The 20,133-nt window shown below is 35.0% G+C and overlaps 1 protein-coding gene and 1 long non-coding RNA gene across 2 annotated transcripts in view; one reads left to right on the top strand and one right to left on the bottom strand.

Annotated features, from left to right (window-relative positions):
• The window catches only part of kcnh3 (potassium voltage-gated channel, subfamily H (eag-related), member 3), a 136,089-nt gene that overhangs the window by 89,432 nt on the left and 26,524 nt on the right, over positions 1-20,133 (top strand). The window contains exons 3-8 of the mRNA XM_051119015.1: positions 126-260; positions 4,293-4,432; positions 4,545-4,797; positions 7,021-7,178; positions 7,381-7,588; positions 14,076-14,456. Coding sequence (XP_050974972.1) covers positions 126-260; positions 4,293-4,432; positions 4,545-4,797; positions 7,021-7,178; positions 7,381-7,588; positions 14,076-14,456 — 1,275 coding nt within the window. The remainder of the gene's footprint in view (positions 1-125; positions 261-4,292; positions 4,433-4,544; positions 4,798-7,020; positions 7,179-7,380; positions 7,589-14,075; positions 14,457-20,133) is intronic.
• Positions 4,256-20,133, bottom strand: part of LOC127170778 (uncharacterized) — a 39,294-nt gene continuing 23,416 nt past the window's right edge. Inside the window, exon 4 of the long non-coding RNA XR_007828404.1 lies at positions 4,256-4,393. This is a non-coding gene — a long non-coding RNA (uncharacterized LOC127170778). The remainder of the gene's footprint in view (positions 4,394-20,133) is intronic.

Below are 20,133 nucleotides of genomic sequence, written 5' to 3'. Positions count from 1 at the left end.
TTTAAACATAAAGCCTGGTCTAAATATAAGGCTCAGTAAATGCCTGTCAATAAATGTATGTCAATATTGAATGTTCATGTTGAATGTTAACTCTGACGGCTATTATGGATATTATGTTTTGACAGGAACTCAGTTCTGGTGTCTTCTGGATATTGTGCCTATTAAGAACGAGAAGGGAGAAGTGGTGCTCTTTCTAGTATCACACAAGGACATAACAGACAATAAGAAGGTCCAAGATGAAGAACAGAGTCCAGAAAGAGGTGAGTATTGCTACCTGAATGATGGGATTTACCAAATAAATGTGAAAAAAAAAAAAAAAAAAAACTTTTTACAGACTAATGTCTTAGGAAAACCTTTTTTTTTTTCAAGTTTCAAAGAACTCCAAAACATATTGGTTATCAGTCAATATTAGAGATTTTTTAATATTGTTTTGGTATAAACTATATATAGCATTATTGATTATGAATGGTTAACTGGAAAAAAAAAAAATATATATATATATATGCACAGGCGAGTACCCAGTTTAAGCTACAGCGATCAAACAGTATAGTCCAATATATTGTATGGGATTTAAGAATCTATATTGGTTCATAAAAAAATTAGAATCTATTAAAGTCTCTGCCTATATCGTCCTGTAGGTTCATGATTAAAAATAAAAATGTGAATAAAAATAAAAGCAATTAAATGTGTTATTATAATGAAGATTAAATGTGTCATTATAATGAAGATATGAAAATTACTATGCCAGGTAATAGTAGATTATGACAGATTTTTTACAACCCTGTCCGTCAAAATGATCTAAATGTAAAAATTACATTTAGATTTTAGAGTTTTTTATTATATGTAGATACACACACCAGGGTTGGAAATTAATAAGGGGTTGTGGCAAAAATGCCACCAAAATGAACAAAGATGCCCCATATATTCAAGACAAAGGGGCAAAAATTGCCCCTGCACAATTAAACAATTTATTATGGCTGTCACGATTAAAATGAAATATGAAGATGAATGAAGTGTCAGTTTGCGGAATTACGGTTAGATTCACTCACACTGCATAAGATTGCTCTTACGTTTTTTTTTTTTGCTGTGTTGAGCCTTATAACCAATCAAACGTGTTTCTGTTGAACTTCGGGAATGCATTGGCCAATCAGACGGGCTTAGATTAGTCAGCGCTGAAAATGGTCGTGAATTCCTTCATCATAAACAACACAGTGCAGATACGATGTAAATAAAAGATTAATTTCATAGCTTTAGTGATTATAACGGGAGTTCTTGCACAACTTGCGCTAGATTTGGCTAACATCATGGAACAACATTTTTATCTATGAAGCCAGAATGTGATTTGTGAATTACTGACAACAGTTTAAAATATTGATTAGAGTAACTGTAAATTTACATAGTTTACATTAAAGACGACATGTGGTTTTTATAATTGTAAGGTGATTATAAAAATAGCCCTCACAAATATAAAAATTGTCCCTGGAAATCAATTCCAGGGGGCAAATATTGCCTGTTAACTGAAAAGTTACATTTCATTTCAACAAAAAATATAGAATTTATGAGTTATCAGCCAGATGTGGGTCCCTAATTTTTGTTCTCTAGTTCTTTAGTGAACCATCAGTGTACTGGTGGTGTACAGAACCCAGAAACCATTACATTGATTCTTACATAATTTGCTGCTTGTTGATACAGTCTTTCAGATACCTTTAGTAATGAGGGTAACCTTTCAAAATGCACTATGAAAACAAAGTTGTATTGTTGTGTAGAACAAAGAAAACAATGATGAAAAGAGAGAAAAGCAAGAGAGTCATAATGTGTAAAAAAATGGCTGTTTACAGTAAAGGTAGGTACAGAGGCAAAGTGCTCTATAACAAAGGGAGAATGGTTTCAAAAGAGCAAATTATCCTTTTATACATACAGCAACGCTTTCAGCCTCATACGGGATGCTCTACAAAGCTTATTACGAGATGATTATTCTTATTTTCCCTTAATTCCACTAGTATTCACACACACCTCAAACACCTGGTCATACTTAACAAGCTCATCCTATCCTCTGTTTCTCATTCCCTCTCCCTCATTTTTGGCTGCTGCATCATGTGTTTTGGATGTTTTTGTACAGGCCAACAGCATCTCGTGTGGTGCTCGCTGTTACAGTAATCCTGACACCTCTCCTCCCCAGAGAGAGAGAGAGAACGGGTACACTGATAAAGAGAGAGATGAAAAGACGCACACAAGACACAGGGAGGGCCGGGAAGAGAGCTTGGCACGGAGGTGTGAAGCTCCCTTTAGTGGCCTGAGCTCGAGCCAAAGCATGGTTACTGTTCATTTGGCTGAGGGATAAATATTGCACTGGCACTGGGAATAATATATATCTGGTCAGTGATGTCAACTCATTAAAAGTGAATAACTGGAATCAATTTAAAAAGAGTGAGAGTTACCTTTTTAATTATGTTGACTATGCCAAATATTCTTTTAAAAAGCAAGGTTGGATTTATATAATAAAGGGAAAAAAAGCCAATAAATAAAATAAACGGATGGAATGAGGATTTGGAACTAGAAATAAATTTGTAAGATGTATACAAGAAGCTGGCAGATGGCTTTCTCTAATTAGTCATGTAAACTAAAGTCATCAGTTAAAATCAACACTTCAGTGAAGGGTAGGCTGACGGGAACATGTTAGATAGCATATGAAAAGGGGGCAAACCTGCTTTAATGTCATTTCCTACTTTCTTATTTTATTTTTTCAACAGAACAGATAATATAAATGTATCAAAAGTGTGAGTCAGTAAGTAATACTGCTGTTCAAAAGTTTAGGATCAGTAAGATTTTTTGTGTTTTAACCAAATTTCTTATGCTCATCAAGGCTGCATTTATTTGATCAAAAATCCAGAAAAACCTGTAATATTGTGAAATATTATTTCAAAGTAAAATAACACTTTTCTATTTCAATATATGTTAAAATCTAATTAATTCCTGTGATCACAGCTGAATTTTCAGCATCATTACTCCAGTATTCAGTGGATTTATATATGTAGTGTCACATAATCCCTTCAGAAATCATTGTAAGATGCTGATTTATTATCAGTGTTGCGTAATATTTTTTTGGAACCTGTGATACTTTATTTCTTCAGGATTCTTTGATGAATAAAAGTTATTTATTATATAATAATAATAATAATAATAATTATTATTATTATTATTATTATTTGATATCAAATAAATACAGCCTTGGTGAGCATAATGTTTCAAAAACATTACAAAATTCTTACCTACCACAAACTTTTGAACAGTAGCGTAATGAAACTATGTAATACAAATAATAATTAAGTAATAGTCAGTTATTCCTGTAATTGTTCTTATTTGTTGTTCCTAGTCAAATTAAATGAATAGTTCACCCCAAAAAGAAAAATACTGTATTTTTTTCAGTCTTACAAAGCCACACTACAGGTTTCTGTGAGGAACAAACTGAAAATTAAGTCAATATTTACTGTCAAAATTGTTAAAATATAGTAATTTTTGGAGCATAAGATGTTTTTGTTGGGGAAAAAATGTTGATTCTATGATTCATAGAAAACAAGGATATTCTTACAGGTAGGGAATGCATTAGATAAAAGACTAAAAGTGTACAAATTATGACAGAATTTTTATTTTAGGGTGAAAAAAACAAATTTTGCCTACTAAGTCAGAATGCCACAAAATTAGGCCACCTTCCAGAATGACTCTGAACACCCCTGGTGAAGTAGACAGAATGAGAGTCTGATAGCCTTTTGAGAGGGAAGGAGAACAAACACTCTCGATACAATTGAATCATAATCTAAATTGGCATCTTTTTCCTTTTCCAAAGAGCTTCTAAAGGCTTTAATTGTTTATTATAAATTTGGCTGTTTATTTCCTCCAGTGTAATCGATCTGTGTTCATAATTGTTCTAATAATTGTTCTCTTTAGTTGCTGTTTTTCATTGGATGCATTTCTCTTTTGTCATATTTACAAACCCTTGATAAATAATGAATGCAAATGTAATTTGATTTGAGCACACAGTGTGTGCTAATGGCTAAATGTAATTATGATTTCACTGTTAAGTTTTCTCTGAGGATTATGGGTAAGAAGTGAGGCTAGATTTTCTAATAACTTAAGTGAAGTAATGGTGGAAATCTGTGCTAATGTTTTACTAATGCACAGTAAAGCTACATATGGTTTTTCGGATAACTTGAAGTTATTTAGGTGTTAAGCCAAACAATTCAGAAATTAAATCTAACTAAAACTAAAATGATATATGGCTGTTCTCTGCTCAGACGAGGAGACGGGGTTGGAGGTGCACAAGGTCACACGGCCACCGGGCTTCAATGCCAACCGGCGCCGCAGCAGAGCTGTGCTTTACCAGCTGTCTGGACACCTGCAGAAACAAGACAAGAGCAAACTTAAAATTAACAATGTGAGACCCACTTAGAACTTGAATAGATTAAGTACAAACATTGAATGAAATACAAAAATGTCCAAAGTAAACAAAAAATCATTGAAACATTTCTGAATATGCTGTCATTTAGAACATGTTCGGTGAGAAGCCGCCCATCCCAGAGTACAAAGTGGCAGCCATTCAGAAGAGCCGTTTCATTCTTCTCCATTATGGCACCTTCAAAGCTGGCTGGGATTGGCTGATCTTGTTAGCCACCTTTTATGTAGCAGTTACTGTGCCCTACAATGTCTGTTTCACCGTGGTCGGAGGGCGTGATGAACCGTCGACCCCTAGAAGTCCGCCGAGTGTGAGCGACATCTTGGTGGAAATTCTTTTCATGTTAGGTAAGCTCCAACCTAGTCTTTTTGCAGTGTCATTGGTTTAGTAAAAAGAAGTTGTTCTGTCCTGGGTGATATTGAAAGTGTTTTTGATCCCATAGCCTGCTAATAAAATACACAGCATACCATTCTGTTATTTTTCTCAAGTGTGCGTGTACATTTCTGAGTCACACAGTCATTCGCAGAGGTCGCAGAGGTCATATACGGCCAGACATCTTTCATTTATTAAGAGCTAGTAAAAAGTTCAAGGTGTTACTAAGCAAACGGAATCCAGCATTTCTAAAACGTTAAAAATGCCAGAGTGAAATTAAAAACATTTTGAAGGACAGTTCAGCAAGTAGCAATAGTAAAGATATGTTTTATAGTTCAGAAATAACTCTGAAGGTCAATGTCAAATTCCTTTATTAGTAAAGTCAGATTCCTGTAACTTTATCTTAATCTAAAATAACTGTTTTCTATGGGAATATATTTTAAAATGTATTTTATTCCTGTGATGCAAAGCTGAATTTTCAGCATCATTACTCCAGTCTTCATTGTCACATGATCCTTCAGAAATCATTGTAGGATGCTGATTTATTATCAGTGTTGAAAACACTTAATATTTAGTTGGAACCTGTAATACTTTTTTCAGGATTCTTTAATAAATAAAAAGTTTAAAAGAACAGTATTTATTTAAGGGGGTCATCGGATGCAAAGTTCACTTTTACATGTTGTTTGAACATTAATGTGTGTTGTCAGTGTATGTACACATCTACCCTATAATGATAAAAATCCATGCAGTGGTTTTTAATTAATCTGTAAAAATAATATCCCCTTTTTCAAATCGAGCCAAATCGGTGTGGCGTCACACCGACAGAGGCCGCTCCTACGATAGTTGATTGACTTGAGCGTCTTACCTCAGACCCACCTTAAATCAGCTGTAACAGTCCGACCTCCATTGTTTTGATGCCGGAGCAGGGATTTTCTATGAATCTTTGCTATCGCCTTTCCTAATAATGTGCTAGTTAGCAAGTTTAGCAGCTAAACGCGGCTAAATGCGGCTAAAGTAAATAGGCTCGTCACTCCACAAAGAGAAGAGAGGGGCGGGGCGAGCAGAGCTCATTAACATTTAAAGCAACCTCGACCAGAACAGGATGATTTTTGCAGAGCTGATTTTGGCAAGGTAAAAAAGTGTTATTTGCACTACCATTGAGAAATTTTAACCAAAGCATGTTATAGACTTTTCATTAAGACCCTAAAGAATCATATCAACTTGTGGAAAATGGGCATCCGATGACCCCTTTAAAATAGAAATCTTTTGTAACAATATAAACTAGCATTTAAACTTTTTTTTTTTAAAGAAATTAATACTTTCATTCACCGAGGATGTGTTAAACAAATAAAAAGTGATAGCAAAAACTTATATCGTTAGATTTTTTTTTTTTTAGAAAATTGTTTTCTATTTTTAATAAATACTGTTTTTTTTTTTTTTTTGACTTTTTATTTATCAAAACAAAGAAACCTGAAAGAAGAATCACAGGTTTAAACAAAATTAAGCAGCACAATTGTTTACAACATTGATGATAAAAGTAATAAATCAGCATAATAAAATGATTTCTGAAGAGTAATGGCTGATGAAAATTCAGCTTTGCATCACAGGAATAAATTATATTTTAAAATATATTAAAATAGAGAACCATTATTTTAAACTGTAATAATATTTCACAATATTACATTTTTTTCTGTATTTTGATCAAGTATATGCAGCCTTGATAAGCAGAAGATAATTCTTTAAAAATTTAAAATCTTGCTGATCCCAAACTTTTAAACGGTACTGTATATACAGTACAAATCTTTTACAAAACATCAGATCTACAGCTATTACATTAGAATCCTCAGCGCGGATAAGCACTGTTTAAGAGCAGTAGTGTTTAATGACAGAATCAGTTTCTGCTCATTACACATAATTTCATGACACAGAGCGGTTTTTGTATCATCAGAAAATTTGCAAAAAAGCTACACAAAAACTTGCTTTTAGCTGCTTTTCTGTTCAAAGCCATTTAATACATTGAGCTTTTTAAGTGCTATTTGCTGCAATTGCAACTTTCATTAAATAGCATTAGTCACTAGAACCCAGACCAAATATTACAACCTGGCACTGAACCAGGTAATGAATCAAATACAGCATTCTGTGAGAATAAATTAATATCTGTCTTTTAATTTTTCATAAATTCTTTTTTCCCATGACAGATATTGTGTTAAACTTTCGCACCACATTTGTGAGCACATCAGGCCAGGTGGTGTATGATGCGCGTTCTATCTGTGTGCATTATGTCACCACCTGGCTCTTTGTGGACCTGATTGCTGCGCTACCTTTTGACCTGTTGTACGCCTTCAATGTCAGTGTGGTAAGTGTTCATTTTCCTCATTTTGAAGCATAATTTGATGCCAACCATTGCTTCAGTACCTATATTTGTTTTTTAAGAGTTTTTTTAACAGGCCTCACACAGAGCTTTGTGGAACACCACATTTCGTATGCTGCGCATGTTGTCTTAATTGTTTATTTTACAATTTCCTTTTGAGCTATGCATTTAATATCTGTGTGTTTAGTACTTTGGAGTTCATCTGCTGAAAACAGTTCGATTGTTACGGCTTCTACGCTTGCTGCAAAAGCTGGAGCGCTACTCCCAGTACAGCGCAGTGGTACTCACATTACTTATGTCCATGTTCGCCTTGCTGGCACACTGGATGGCCTGTGTCTGGTATGTCATCGGTCGCAGCGAGATTGAGAACAACAGCCCTGGTTCCTGGGACATTGGTGAGTGCCAAATGTATAAACTGTTCAAGGCTTTACCAACCTTTTAAGTTTAAATTCATTCATGTTTCGATTGCATTGTTTATACCTTGTAGTGACTAAGCTAAAGTAGAAGTGACTTCTGAAAATACTGGATATCTTTACTAGATGTTTTATGAAACCGCATACTCTAAGCGAAATTAGAAATTCCACAACAACAACGTAAAAAATAGGGCAGTTATCATTTTAGCTGTCTAACAGATCAGACTCGTGCCTTGTTTTGTTGACCTAAATTGGACAGAACCCGTCTCATTTATTTTCACATGTGAAAGATTTCTTTTCACAGTGTCTCATACACACGGATTATTATTAAAGATGTCTGTTCACTAATATTCTCATTACACTGAAAATATATAACAACCTTTTATGTGCCTTACAAAAAGACTTCATATTACAAATGACTTTTCAAATCAGGTAGACACATGAAAAAAAAAAAGCCTGGCATAATTCGTTTTGTCAGAAGGACAGAACAATCTCTCTGGCTCTGCGAAGAGCACACCTCTTAAGAACTGATGAGACAGTCTCTGATTTAAGACATTCACTTCACATCATTCAAGTGTGTGTCATGTCTGAACAAAACCTTTTTTCACGTCTGTTCATGAACGGGTGAATTACTGCATCAGTCTGACTTGGAAATGAACCTTTCTCTCAGCTTCCCATGTGTTGCCCTCCACATGAAAGAGAAAAAAAGACCAAGGGTAAAAGAAATGGTTGTGGGAAAAGAGTGTATGACGTTGATATGATCTAGACAGCTTCAGTCTCCTAGGACCTGATTTATTAAAGGTCATTCGTCTTTTTCTTGACCAGCATGAACTAAGGGAAATATCTTAGGAGTCCTATAAACTAATTTTATGTAAGATCTACTTCTGATTCTCTAATTTGATTGGACTTTTTACTGTATCCTTCTTTAGGTTACATAGTTATGGCAAGATTTTTCTGGTCGACTAGTAGTCGTTCATTTTAAGCATTAGTCGACTAATAGTTGCTTATTTAATAAACCATAAATCATAATAATGAGACTTTTAATTGCCTACATAGCCTAATAAGCGCTCAACTCACTCAACTCGTCATCTTTGCAGTAGTTATACACCTGTAAGCATGTTTCATATGGATTGAATAATCTGAGAATAATTGTTTTCTATTTGAATTGGTTAATTTGAAAGTAGACATTTCACTCTCTGTATTTTTCATGTCTGTACACAGAGTTTTGAAGTTTTGCGCTCAAGTTCACAGAGACCGAGATCGCAGAATACACGTTTGCTTTCATTATTTTACAAAAGTGCAACATTTCGTTGTTATTGTGAGTACACACAAATAAATGTCTTTACACTACAGATTTGAAAGATGTATTACACTTATCTGTATGACCAAAACTGACAGAGTATTTTAAAGGGTTACTCATTAATCACTTACCCCCATGTCGTTCCAAACCTGTAAAAGCTTAGTTTGTCTTCGGAACACAATTTAAGATATTTTGGATGAAAACCGGGAGGCTTGAGACTGTCCCATTGACTGCCAAGTAAATACCACTGTCAAGACCCAGAAAGTATGAAAGATATCGACAAAATAGTCCATCTGCCATCATTGGTTCAGTCTGAATTTTATGATGTGACGAGAATACTTTTTGTACGCAAAGAAAATAAAAATAACGACAGCGTACACAAACTGCGTACACCACACGGTGGGGCTGACACAGTTTGCGTCCAACGGGTATTCTCCAAAATAGCAGATGAGATGAATTGTTGAATAAAGTCGTTATTTTTATTTTCTTTGCATACAAAAAGTATTCTCATCGCTTCATTAAATTCAGATTGAAGCACTGATGGCAGATGGACTATTTTGACGATGCCTTTCATACTTTCCTGGGTCTTGACAGTGGTATTTACTTGGCAGTCAGTGGGACAGTCTCAAGCCTCCCGGTTTTCATCCAAAATATCTTAATTGTGTTCCGAAGAGGAACAAAGCTTTTACGGTTTTGGAATGACATAGGGGTAAGTGATTAACGTAGTATCTGTAAGCGCGCTACTGTTCAGCTTCCGCACTCCGCACAGACACTTGAATAGTGCACATTTTCTAAGTTAATATCAGATTGAGTGGTCATGTAAAGTTGCTACAACTTGCATATTTCAGATGAAAAGCCAAATTTGAGGTCGATGATAGGTGAACAGTCTGTCCGTGACTTTGCCACTTCTCTGCGACTAAGTGACTAAGAAAATTTTGTTTGACCAAGCCTCTGCTTGTCAACTATTAGGGGGCAGCCCTAGTTGTGACAAGTGTTTTTTTTTTTTTTTACAAGTGAGTCATTGAATTGTTCATTGAACCAATTTGTGCAGGAACTAAACAATTGATGGTCTTTATGAGCAATTCAAGTCACTGAATTGATTCACAAACAAAAGACTTCTTAAAATATGAGTGCATCCAGTTTGAGCAGTTATTCATAGAAAATTGCCTGCAATATGCCTACAGTCTAACACCATCTGTCATGTCTAATGAAAGTTTTTCTGATTGGCCTCAGCATGAGGAGTATCCTCGGGCACATCTAAGCCCTAACTGACCACTATTCCACACTGGCCACCGGCCAGTGGTTTCAATTACTTCCACATGTTCTTTTCAAAAGCAGGGATACTGCTCCAATATCCAGTCTCTGCTGGTGTGCCAGCATTATCACCCACCATTCCCTCTCGCCCAGTCTTGCATTGCCCAGCCATTAAATATTAAGCACATGAGGCTGCCCTGACACGTCTAGTTTTGCTAGTGGAAATGGAAGTTTGTAGCATTCTGCACATCAGATGGAATATTTTAGCACTGAAATACAAGACACATTCAGTGTTTAATGAGACTCAAATGTGTAACACTTTGGCTTTCAAATAGCGAAATGTACCAGATTTACAAGAAGTTGTTTTATATCTGGTGAATACCAGTTTTACATTGGTTCTTTATAGCTATTATTATTTGCCTTTGTGAGGCAAACTGATTTCAATTAAATATTGAAGTAGTTTTGAGTAGTGCTGTCTATATGTGTTGGAAGTAGGGCCATAAAAGGATGTAAATGGATTGGAGTTTTGCCGTATCAATAATGAAAGGTTTCTCAGAGGGTTCCTCCAGGAGCTGATTGAACTCTGGTTGCTCTGCGCCTCCCTCTCCATCTTTTTTTTCCTCCGTATCGCTCAGTTCACTGGCCTCACCTCAGCAGAACACTGTTCTTTTTAATGGCTAGCTGCCCAGCAGAACCTGAGAGACTAGAGAGGATTTTCAAGTTGGCTCCAAAAATCATACTGTCAAATCAGTCAAACCTCCTGATTCTTTCTCAAGTGGTTTGGAAGAGAACATAGATCCCCCACTGGTAGAAATATATTATCCTGTCGGTCTTATCATTACAGGCATTTTAATATCCTCTTCTTGCACATCAATCTCCCTTACTGATTCCTACATTCCTGCTTGAGTATCCTGCACAACCCCCTTTATTTAACCCCTAAATCTAGCTAGCACTATCTTGAAGGAATCTTTTCCCTTTCTACCTGACTTTTCTCATTGCTTGAAGAGCTGTCTTTACTTTTGTCACCTCTGTGAATTTCTCTTCGGCTCCCTTTTTATGCCATGAATAAATAATGTGTGCCTCATAACCATATCAAACATATGGCATGTTTTCTGACATTAGATATATTAAATATGTAAATGTATCTTTCTTGCTTGTCCCTTTTTCCTCCTGCAGTTATTTACAACCCAAGGTAGCCTTTGTGGTTTGGGACACTATTTTTCCATTCATCATTCATTTCCTATTTATTATTTTTATCTTAAATAAGTATGTGTTTCTTAATGCTGCTCCATCAAAGGCATTACTGGTATAAATTAATCTTTGGCAATTTTCTTTGCTAGTGTTACATTTACATGTGTACTATTCTTTTTAGAGACCATAAGCTTGTCAAGTACTGGCTGATGGCTGTTTTTCACAAATAATTATGCACTCTGTCATCAAGTGCAATTGAATTGTCAAAAACACAATTTTTTACTCTACACAAACAATGTAACGGAAAAGCTTGCATAAATCTCACTAATACATACCTGCTTCACGCAGACAGTTCAGACATCCACAGCTTTCACATACACACATGCAAATGTTAAGTTTTGATGCCTTGAATGTAAATAATATACAGTTGAGGTCAAAAGGTTACATACACCTTGCAGAATCTGCAAAACATTAATTATTTTACCAAAATAAGAAAAATGACCCTGTTCACTGTACACTTGATTCTTAATACTTTGTTGTTAGTTGAATAATCTACTGCTGTGTTTTTTTTTTTTTTAGTGATAGTTGTTCATGAATTCCTGGTTTGTCCTGAACAGTTAAACTGCCCGCTGTCCTTCAGAAAAATCTTTCAGGTCCCACAAATTCTTTGGTTTTTCAGCATTTTTGTGTATTTGAACTCTTTCCAACAATGACTGTATGATTTTGAGATCCTACTTTAAGAGCCAGGGGTGTAAACGTTTGAACAGAATAAAGATACATTGGTACATAGGTACATTTTTCTAATTTTGCCTAAATATATATATTTTTTCCATTTAGTAGTGCCCTTCAGAAGCTACAGAATATACATATGTGTCTTCCCAGATCTTATCAAACAAATAAGTTGACTTTACCCTGATCTTTAAGTTCAAAAAGTTTTCACTCCTGGCTCTTAATGCATTGTTTTTTCTTCTGAAGCATCAGTGAGTGTTTCAATCTTCTATAATAGCTGGACATGAGTCCTTCAGTTGTCCTCAGTATGAAAAGATGGATCTCAAAATCATACAGTCATTGTTGGAAAGGATTTAAATATGCAAAAATGCTGAAAAACCAAAGAATTTGAGGAACCTGAATGATTTTTCTAAAGAACAGCAGGTAGTTTAACAGGACAAACAAGGTACTCCTGAACAACTACCATTAAAAAAAAAAAAAAAAAAAAAAAAACCTGTGGATCATTCAGGTAACAACACAGTATTAAGAATCAGGTGTATGTAAACTTTTGAACAGGGTCATTTTTATAAATTCAACTATTATATTCTCGTGGACTATATGTAAACATCTTTTATGTGAAATATCTTATTCAGGTCGGTATTAAATAAAAATAACATGCATTTTGTATGATCTCTCTTATTTTGGTAAAAAAAATATCATTTTTCCAGATTCCAAATTATGTAAACTTTTGACCTCAACAGTATATTTTATCTTTAAGTTGTTGGTTAAACATTATGTTAATGCAGCTACTACACAGGATTTGAGTGAGTTTGGGGTAATTGTAACATTTATTATGAAATATAAATTAAAAATATGTAATTTTGAAAATGAGGAAGATTATTTCGTTTAAATGAAATAGTTGAAGATAAAATCTGGTTATGTAAAATATTCACAATGTAGGTCCTTTAAATGCACATTATTCCTGCTAGCTAAAACCATTAGCACCATATAAAAGTGAAAACTATTGTATAATACTATTAGGTATTAAAGCAATTACTTTTAAGGTGTGCTCTCATTTGAGATACAGTGGGCTAATATCATTTGTGTAATGGGGGCAATTATAACACTCTGACTCTGAAGCCAATTCAATATTATTATCAAATCTTTCTCAATGTAAATGTTAATGGAACTATTACATACTGCTGGTATTATCAGTCATTTTATATATTCTTTTACCTGGTCAATAAGTGATTTCAGAAAGCAGCAGTGACAGTGGATCCTTAATCTGAACAAAACCAGGAATCAGGAAAGAAATGACCCAAGTTTCTGCTGTATGTGTGCATGAGAAAGGTCATGTAAATCGAAGCTAGTCACTGTGTAAATGAGAACAGTGAGTGTTTGTTTGTCTATCTGTGGTTTTGTCATGTGTGATTTTGCATCAGACCTTCCTTGACAACTGCTAGCAAGAGGTTCTTTGGCACTTTTTCCCCTCAATCTCCATCATTTCCTTTCTGACCTTTCACACTTTTTTTCTGTCAGTTTTTCTGGTTCTCTTGAAAAATATCATTTCTAATGCCACATATATTTGTACTACCTCCAAACTAGACACTTGCAGACAAACAAGCAGGGAGAGAAAAGAAAGAGAGCAAGAAACTGTACAGAACCAGTCCCACAGGGAACAAAAGTAGAGGCTGCAGAAGAAAGTTTGGCCTGCTGCAAACCAGCTGGTATTCAAAATGCTTCAGATTCAGCACCATGGACAGGGACCGCTGTTCTATATCTGCTCAATTCTGAGAGTAACCTAAGAACCCTGGACAGTGGCCATGGACTTAGTGAAAAAGTTTTGGAGGGACAACCTCATTGCATTTTGGGTAGTTATAGTGGCAAACACGAATGGAAATAAAATATGATTATTAGAACAATCACCAAAACTACTTTATGACAAATTAAAAAACAATTGCACAGGTCAAACATATGCCAACTGAGTAAATGTTACATTTTCTCTCTTTCTCTTAGGCTGGTTGCATGAACTGGGTAAACGTCTGGGCACCCCTTATTTCCTGTCCCCTCTTGCATCCCTCATTCCTGATTCGCTGCGCCCCACAATCTTGGATGGATTGGTGGTCAATTCAAGCCAGTGGAATGGCACTGATCTGGTGGGACATGAGACTGTGTGGAACTCGAGCCAATGGAACACAACAGGAACAGGGCCGGTTGGCACTTCTTCAAACGCAGGACAGACTGGAGCTGTACTGGGAGGCGGGCCCTCGATTCGGAGTTCATATGTGACATCACTGTACTTTGCTTTAAGCAGTCTGACTAGTGTGGGCTTTGGCAATGTCTCAGCAAATACCGACTCAGAGAAAATCTTCTCTATCTGCACCATGCTGATTGGAGGTAAGTACAAGAAAACACAGTTTCAAGTTTTTAAATTAATTTGTGTAAATATCTATGTATTTAAAAGTTTGGTGTCTGTTAAATTTTTTTTAATGTTCTTGAAAGTAATCTTGTATGTATTGAAGCCTGTTTCCGCCACTGAAAAATTTTTTTAAAAAGGTATTGCGACTCTTTATTTCACAATTCTGACTTTTTATCTTGCAATTTTTAGTTTACATCACGCAATTCTTTTTTTTTTCTCAGAATTGCATCATACACACTCACTGAGATTCTGAGACAGGAGCAAAATGTGAGTTTGTATCACGCAATTCTCAGAGAAAAAAAAAAAAGAATTGTAAAATAGAAAGTCGCAATTACCTTTTTTTATTTTTTTTATTCAGTGGCAAAAATGGGCTTTTATACTTTTGCTCACCAAGGCTGCATTTCTTGCTCAAATATTGTGAAATATTATTGCAAGTTAGGGTGTGTTCACACTTGTAGTTTGGTTCGTTTAGTTTATTTAGTCCAGACCAAAAAGGAAAATGATACATTTTGTCTTGGTCCGCTTAGCGTTCACACTGGCATCTTTGACAGCGAACCTAAAGATACCAAACCTAAAGGCATAGTGATACGTTCACAACCTGATAGGTTGGGTTAAATGATGTATATTTTGAGACGGAACTCACCAAACACTCCAAACAAAAGGAAAAGGTGCTTTTGAATTAAAGTGAAGCTGCGGGTGTATGACATCAAAGTACCCATTCACTGATCGGCCTGTTCAGCGCCACTTTAAGTCAAACCTAATGCAGTCTGCTGGACTAAGCGTGCTCACTGTTGCGTGTATATGATTTTATTTTCACCACCTGCAAACTAAAAGAGCTCATAAAAGGCACTTTACCTCCTCGTTGCTCCATGTTTGCCCTCTGCTCATTTTGTTTTGGATACACCTCTTGTTCCCTACATGAAATCATTTTGCATAGCGTTTCATCTTGTCATTACTCACTGCTATTGGTTAGTTTAGAAGTATTTAGTCCGTGTTGCGATCAGGGTGTATTCACACCAGGAAAGTGCGCTAGTTCACTTGCTTTTGTCCAGACCAAATACAGTGTGGATTTTTTTTTTTTTTTGGTGTGGTTCGCTTTCACACTGCCCTTTTTGCAAGTGAACCAGAAACTGTAAACAAAGCCAAAACATGTGTTTAAGGTCATTCATTCATTGGTTTATCCATTCAACCGTACCGGGGTTCATTTGGTTTGTGCACCAGGGTTCTGATGGCAGCGTTCACACTTACTCAAATTAACCACACTAACAGAGCAATCGCACCAGAACTCTTTTTAATCTAATCTAACCAAACATGACAAATGTGAACACACCCTTAAAGTAAATTTTATAACTAAATAAAAATGCTAAATGTCATTTATTCCTGCAGTGGCAAAGCTGAATTTTCAAGACCCTACACCTTAAAACAGTAGTGTAGACAAAATATCAAAAAATAACAGCTCATAACTTTGCTAATTGGGCATCAGCTAACAGTACTTGCAAGTAATATCTTTAATGCAACAATAATAAAAAAAAATCCATAATTTGAAATTGTCAAAATTCTGGTGAAAGAGTTTTGGGAAACCGTATTGATAATTAAATAATGAGAATTTTGTAGAATTACGGTTCTAACAGGAATGCCTGTCTAAACAAGAATATTAAATCTTGAAGGTTGAAGATGATGTGAATGTCATGTATGCTGGGACAAGTGTATTTGTACCCCTCTGGTAGAATCCCACTTTCATTTCCTCAATCTTTGTGTTAAAGACATGGTTTAATAACTTCTCTTTGCTTGGGGGGATCCAAATGTTATCTTTCCCACACCCACCGTACATCAATATTCAGAAAAATGATTTAGTCTCCTCCAGCAGTGATGATTTAACACTTAAAATGTTCAAGTTTTTGATGGTTCCACCATCCTGCAATACAAAATAGTGTGTTTATATGTAATGGTGCACAACTGGGATAGACTGAAAAACATAAATCAGCTAATTCTGTTTTTTTACATTAACAACATTTTATACATGATCAACAGATCATTGACAAAGTAAGTCGCATATTATTTTTTTTACTTCTTAAACAGCAAATTCAAATACATACAATAAATAATAGGAAATATTATCTTCTTAATAAATATTGAAAAAGCATTAAAAAGACAAGAAAACATAAGTGGTTTAAAATGATTGTGTTCAACATTAACCTGTTTGTTTGTTTATTTATTAATCTTTTTTTTCTCCAACATGCATTCCCATATAACCAAGGCAATATGGAATGAACTGTTCATTAATAGACTAACAAAAGGGGGCACTCATGAGCACCCATTTCAACCCTAAAATTACAGACGGGACACATACACATGCAAAATAAGGCTATAAGACTGCAAGTCCACATTAGATGCACTAATGACTGCATTTTCCCCAAAGTCTAAACCTCCTATAGACTTCTTGAATTTCCCTAAGGCCTGCATTCTTCATAAGACACAGAGGTGCATTTACTTTATTGGAGTAGTTTTTTTTAGTAAACCGTCAGTGACTATTTGTGTGTCAATCTGACCTCATTTACTTTTAAACTACATTTCCCACGAGGCTCCATTCTTAGAGCACCAACATTTCCTTTGACCACGTTATTCATTAAGCTTAGCTACTTATTGATTACCTCTATCTTCAACACATTTCCTTAGTGGAAAGTACGGTTTATTGACCATAGCTTAACTACCACAGAATCTTCAACCATATTTATAGAAGCAGGTTGAGTACATATTTGTACAATATTCCTGCATTTACCAGTTTGTGTTAATGGACAACATTCTATATGTCTCACAACATGTTGCTTTCATGTTTAATTGACTTGGAAGTTTTAAATCAGTATGTCTTCATTTGTATGGTTCAGAACCTTAGTGTTGGCATATTTGTTTGGATTTTTTAAATCCTTAAAATCTCCCAACCAGTTTAACTCCTAGAATAAAGTGGCTTACGTTGGTCACTCGCCGTTTTCTTTTAACCTCACTGTCCGGAATTCGACTGCCGCAAAAATGGAGCGGCTTGTTATCTGCTGGGACAGCTGTAATGATTTTTCAGCTGCATGTGCCCCGTGTGGGTTTGAGGAAGATGTTGTGACAGTGGACTGAATTTTAAGGCATGTCCTCTGGGCCATGAAGAGAGCGACACAGGCTTCATTGCACTTAAGAGGGCCAAATGAGGATGGCTGAATCCATGCACACTCACATACATGCACACTGAATCAATCTGTCACCAAATTCTACCACTAAGGGCCATTACTGTCCCAGCCAGCTGACAGCTGGGCTCCTACCCACACACAGAGATCATGTACACAGAGGGTATTTGGGGAACAATGATATGCCCAAAATTACCATAATTATGTCAAACAAGTGAACATATTGTTTGTTATATTAACCGGAGTATAATATGATGTCTACTACACAACTTTACTTCACAGAGGCTGTGCTTTCATAGCATAAGCTTGCTAAACTCAGTTTAGCTTTCTCAGCTTAGACTTAATTAACTTCTCGGTTATGCTTCATTTAAAAGGATGGTTCACCCTAAAATTACAATTCTGCCTACATGCAAGTATGTAAAACATGTAAATATGATTGTATGAAAAAAAAAAATCAGATTTTTTTACAAAGTCCATACGATAAAATTTGTTATAGACCCAGTTGATTTCTATGGACAAAACCAGCTATACAAAATATCTTTTATGTTTCACAATGTACACTAGTACACCAGTCAAAAGTTTTTGAACAGTAAGATTTTTCATGTTTTTTTAAAGAAGTCTCTTCTGCTCACCAAGCCTGCATTTATTTGATCCAAAGTACAGCAAAAATAGTAACATTTTGAAATATTTTTATTATTTAAAAAAACTGCTTTCTATTTGAATATATTTTAAAATGTAATTTATTCTTGTGATCAAAGCTAAGTTTTCAGCATCGGTCATCAGTGTTACATGGTCCTTCAGAAATCGTTCTAATATGCTGCTTTACTGTTCAAGAAACATTTATTATTATTATTATTATCAATATTCAAAACTTTTTTCAATATTCATTTTTTTTTAGGATTCTTTGATTAAGGTGTGGGGGGTTGAAATGATAGAAATGAACACTTTTATTTAGCAAGGATGCTTTAAATTGATCAAAAGTGATGATAAAGACATTTATAATGATACAAAAGATTTCTATTTCAGATAAATGCTGTTCTTCTGAACTTTCTATTCATCAAAGAAATTGAAAAAATTCTACTCTGTTGTTTTTAACATAATAATAAATGTTTTTTGAGCAGCAAATCAGAATATTGGAATGGAACGATCATATGACTGGAGTAATGATACTAAAAATTCAGCTTTGAAATTACAGGAATAAATTACATTTTAAAAATATATTCAAATTGATAACAGTTATTTTAAAAGTTAAAATATTTCAAAATTTTATTTTACAAAATTTTAATTTTTTACAGTATTTTGTATCAAATAAATGCAGGCTTGGTGAGCAGAAAAGGCTTCTTTAAAAAACACAAAAATATCACTTAAAGAGATGTTTCTCCCAAAATTCATTAGGCTGTTTGATTTAATTCAGTTCACTTCAGTTCAATTCGATTTAGTTCATTTCAAAACATTTCAATTTGCAAGGTCACATGCCTAAAAAACATAATTCAGTAAATAAGAACAAAATAATAATAATAGTCATTGAAAAAGTTGCTGAACGTTTCAAAATTCTTAAATCATCTTGAACCTCGGGGGGTTAAACTGTTGATTTATTTTCTATTCATTTTTTATGGTGATTGACAAATTTTGTCAATTTTTGGGGGGAAATTTTGTGCACAATTTAGTGAGAAACATTAGCTAAACATCCATATTAAATACACAAAATATAATAAATATAACACCGCATTTTTAAGTAATGTTGATATTAAATGATACCAACGTGTACAGTATTTGTGGAACATAGCTCTTCCGAAGTGCCTTCTCAATAAGTGCATCCATTCATGAAAGAAGGTATAAAATTGATATGGCGACCACTGCTCGGATAATTTGTTGTTGGAGTAATTTGATGAGAAATGCTTGAGTTTATATTGGCTGCACAGTTTGAGACCACGCTGAAACTCAAGAATAAAGAAAAAGCCTCACTCCTGTCTTGGAGAGACAATTCAGCAAGAGAACTCATTTGTTCTTCCTCCTGGAATCAGGTGGTTGAAACAGGTTTTATTAGTTTCTAATAATTCTGTTGCCCTATTTCACCCGATTTGAAGATTTTCATGAATTTCATCACAAAGCTCATCCAAACACTCAAAAGGCACATAACCCAGGTGCAGCCACTTATGCTGAGCGTAGTTCTTGAACAGAAGAGCGGCATGCAATTTCCGCAACAATTTATGCAGACTTCAATTAGCACTCCATGAGTACTCTCCAATCCTACTTGATTGTTTATACTCATTTTGGCAAAGTTCACAATGTTAAATAAATAGATGATACAGAGTTTGGTAGTGGAGTGAAAACAGTTGCCCTGAACAGAATGTATGCAGAGGAAATAGTAAACTGAAAAGGATTTGCACTGCAAACCATTAACCTGCGGTTCAATGACACTGACTTCAAGAAATAGCAAGAAAACAGGCCGAAACAAGATGTTAAAATAGATCCCCTTCTCACA

This window comes from Labeo rohita, chromosome 9, assembly GCF_022985175.1.
Source record: "Labeo rohita strain BAU-BD-2019 chromosome 9, IGBB_LRoh.1.0, whole genome shotgun sequence".
NCBI lineage: Eukaryota > Metazoa > Chordata > Actinopteri > Cypriniformes > Cyprinidae > Labeo > Labeo rohita.
This window is presented reverse-complemented; position numbering and strand designations above follow the sequence as displayed.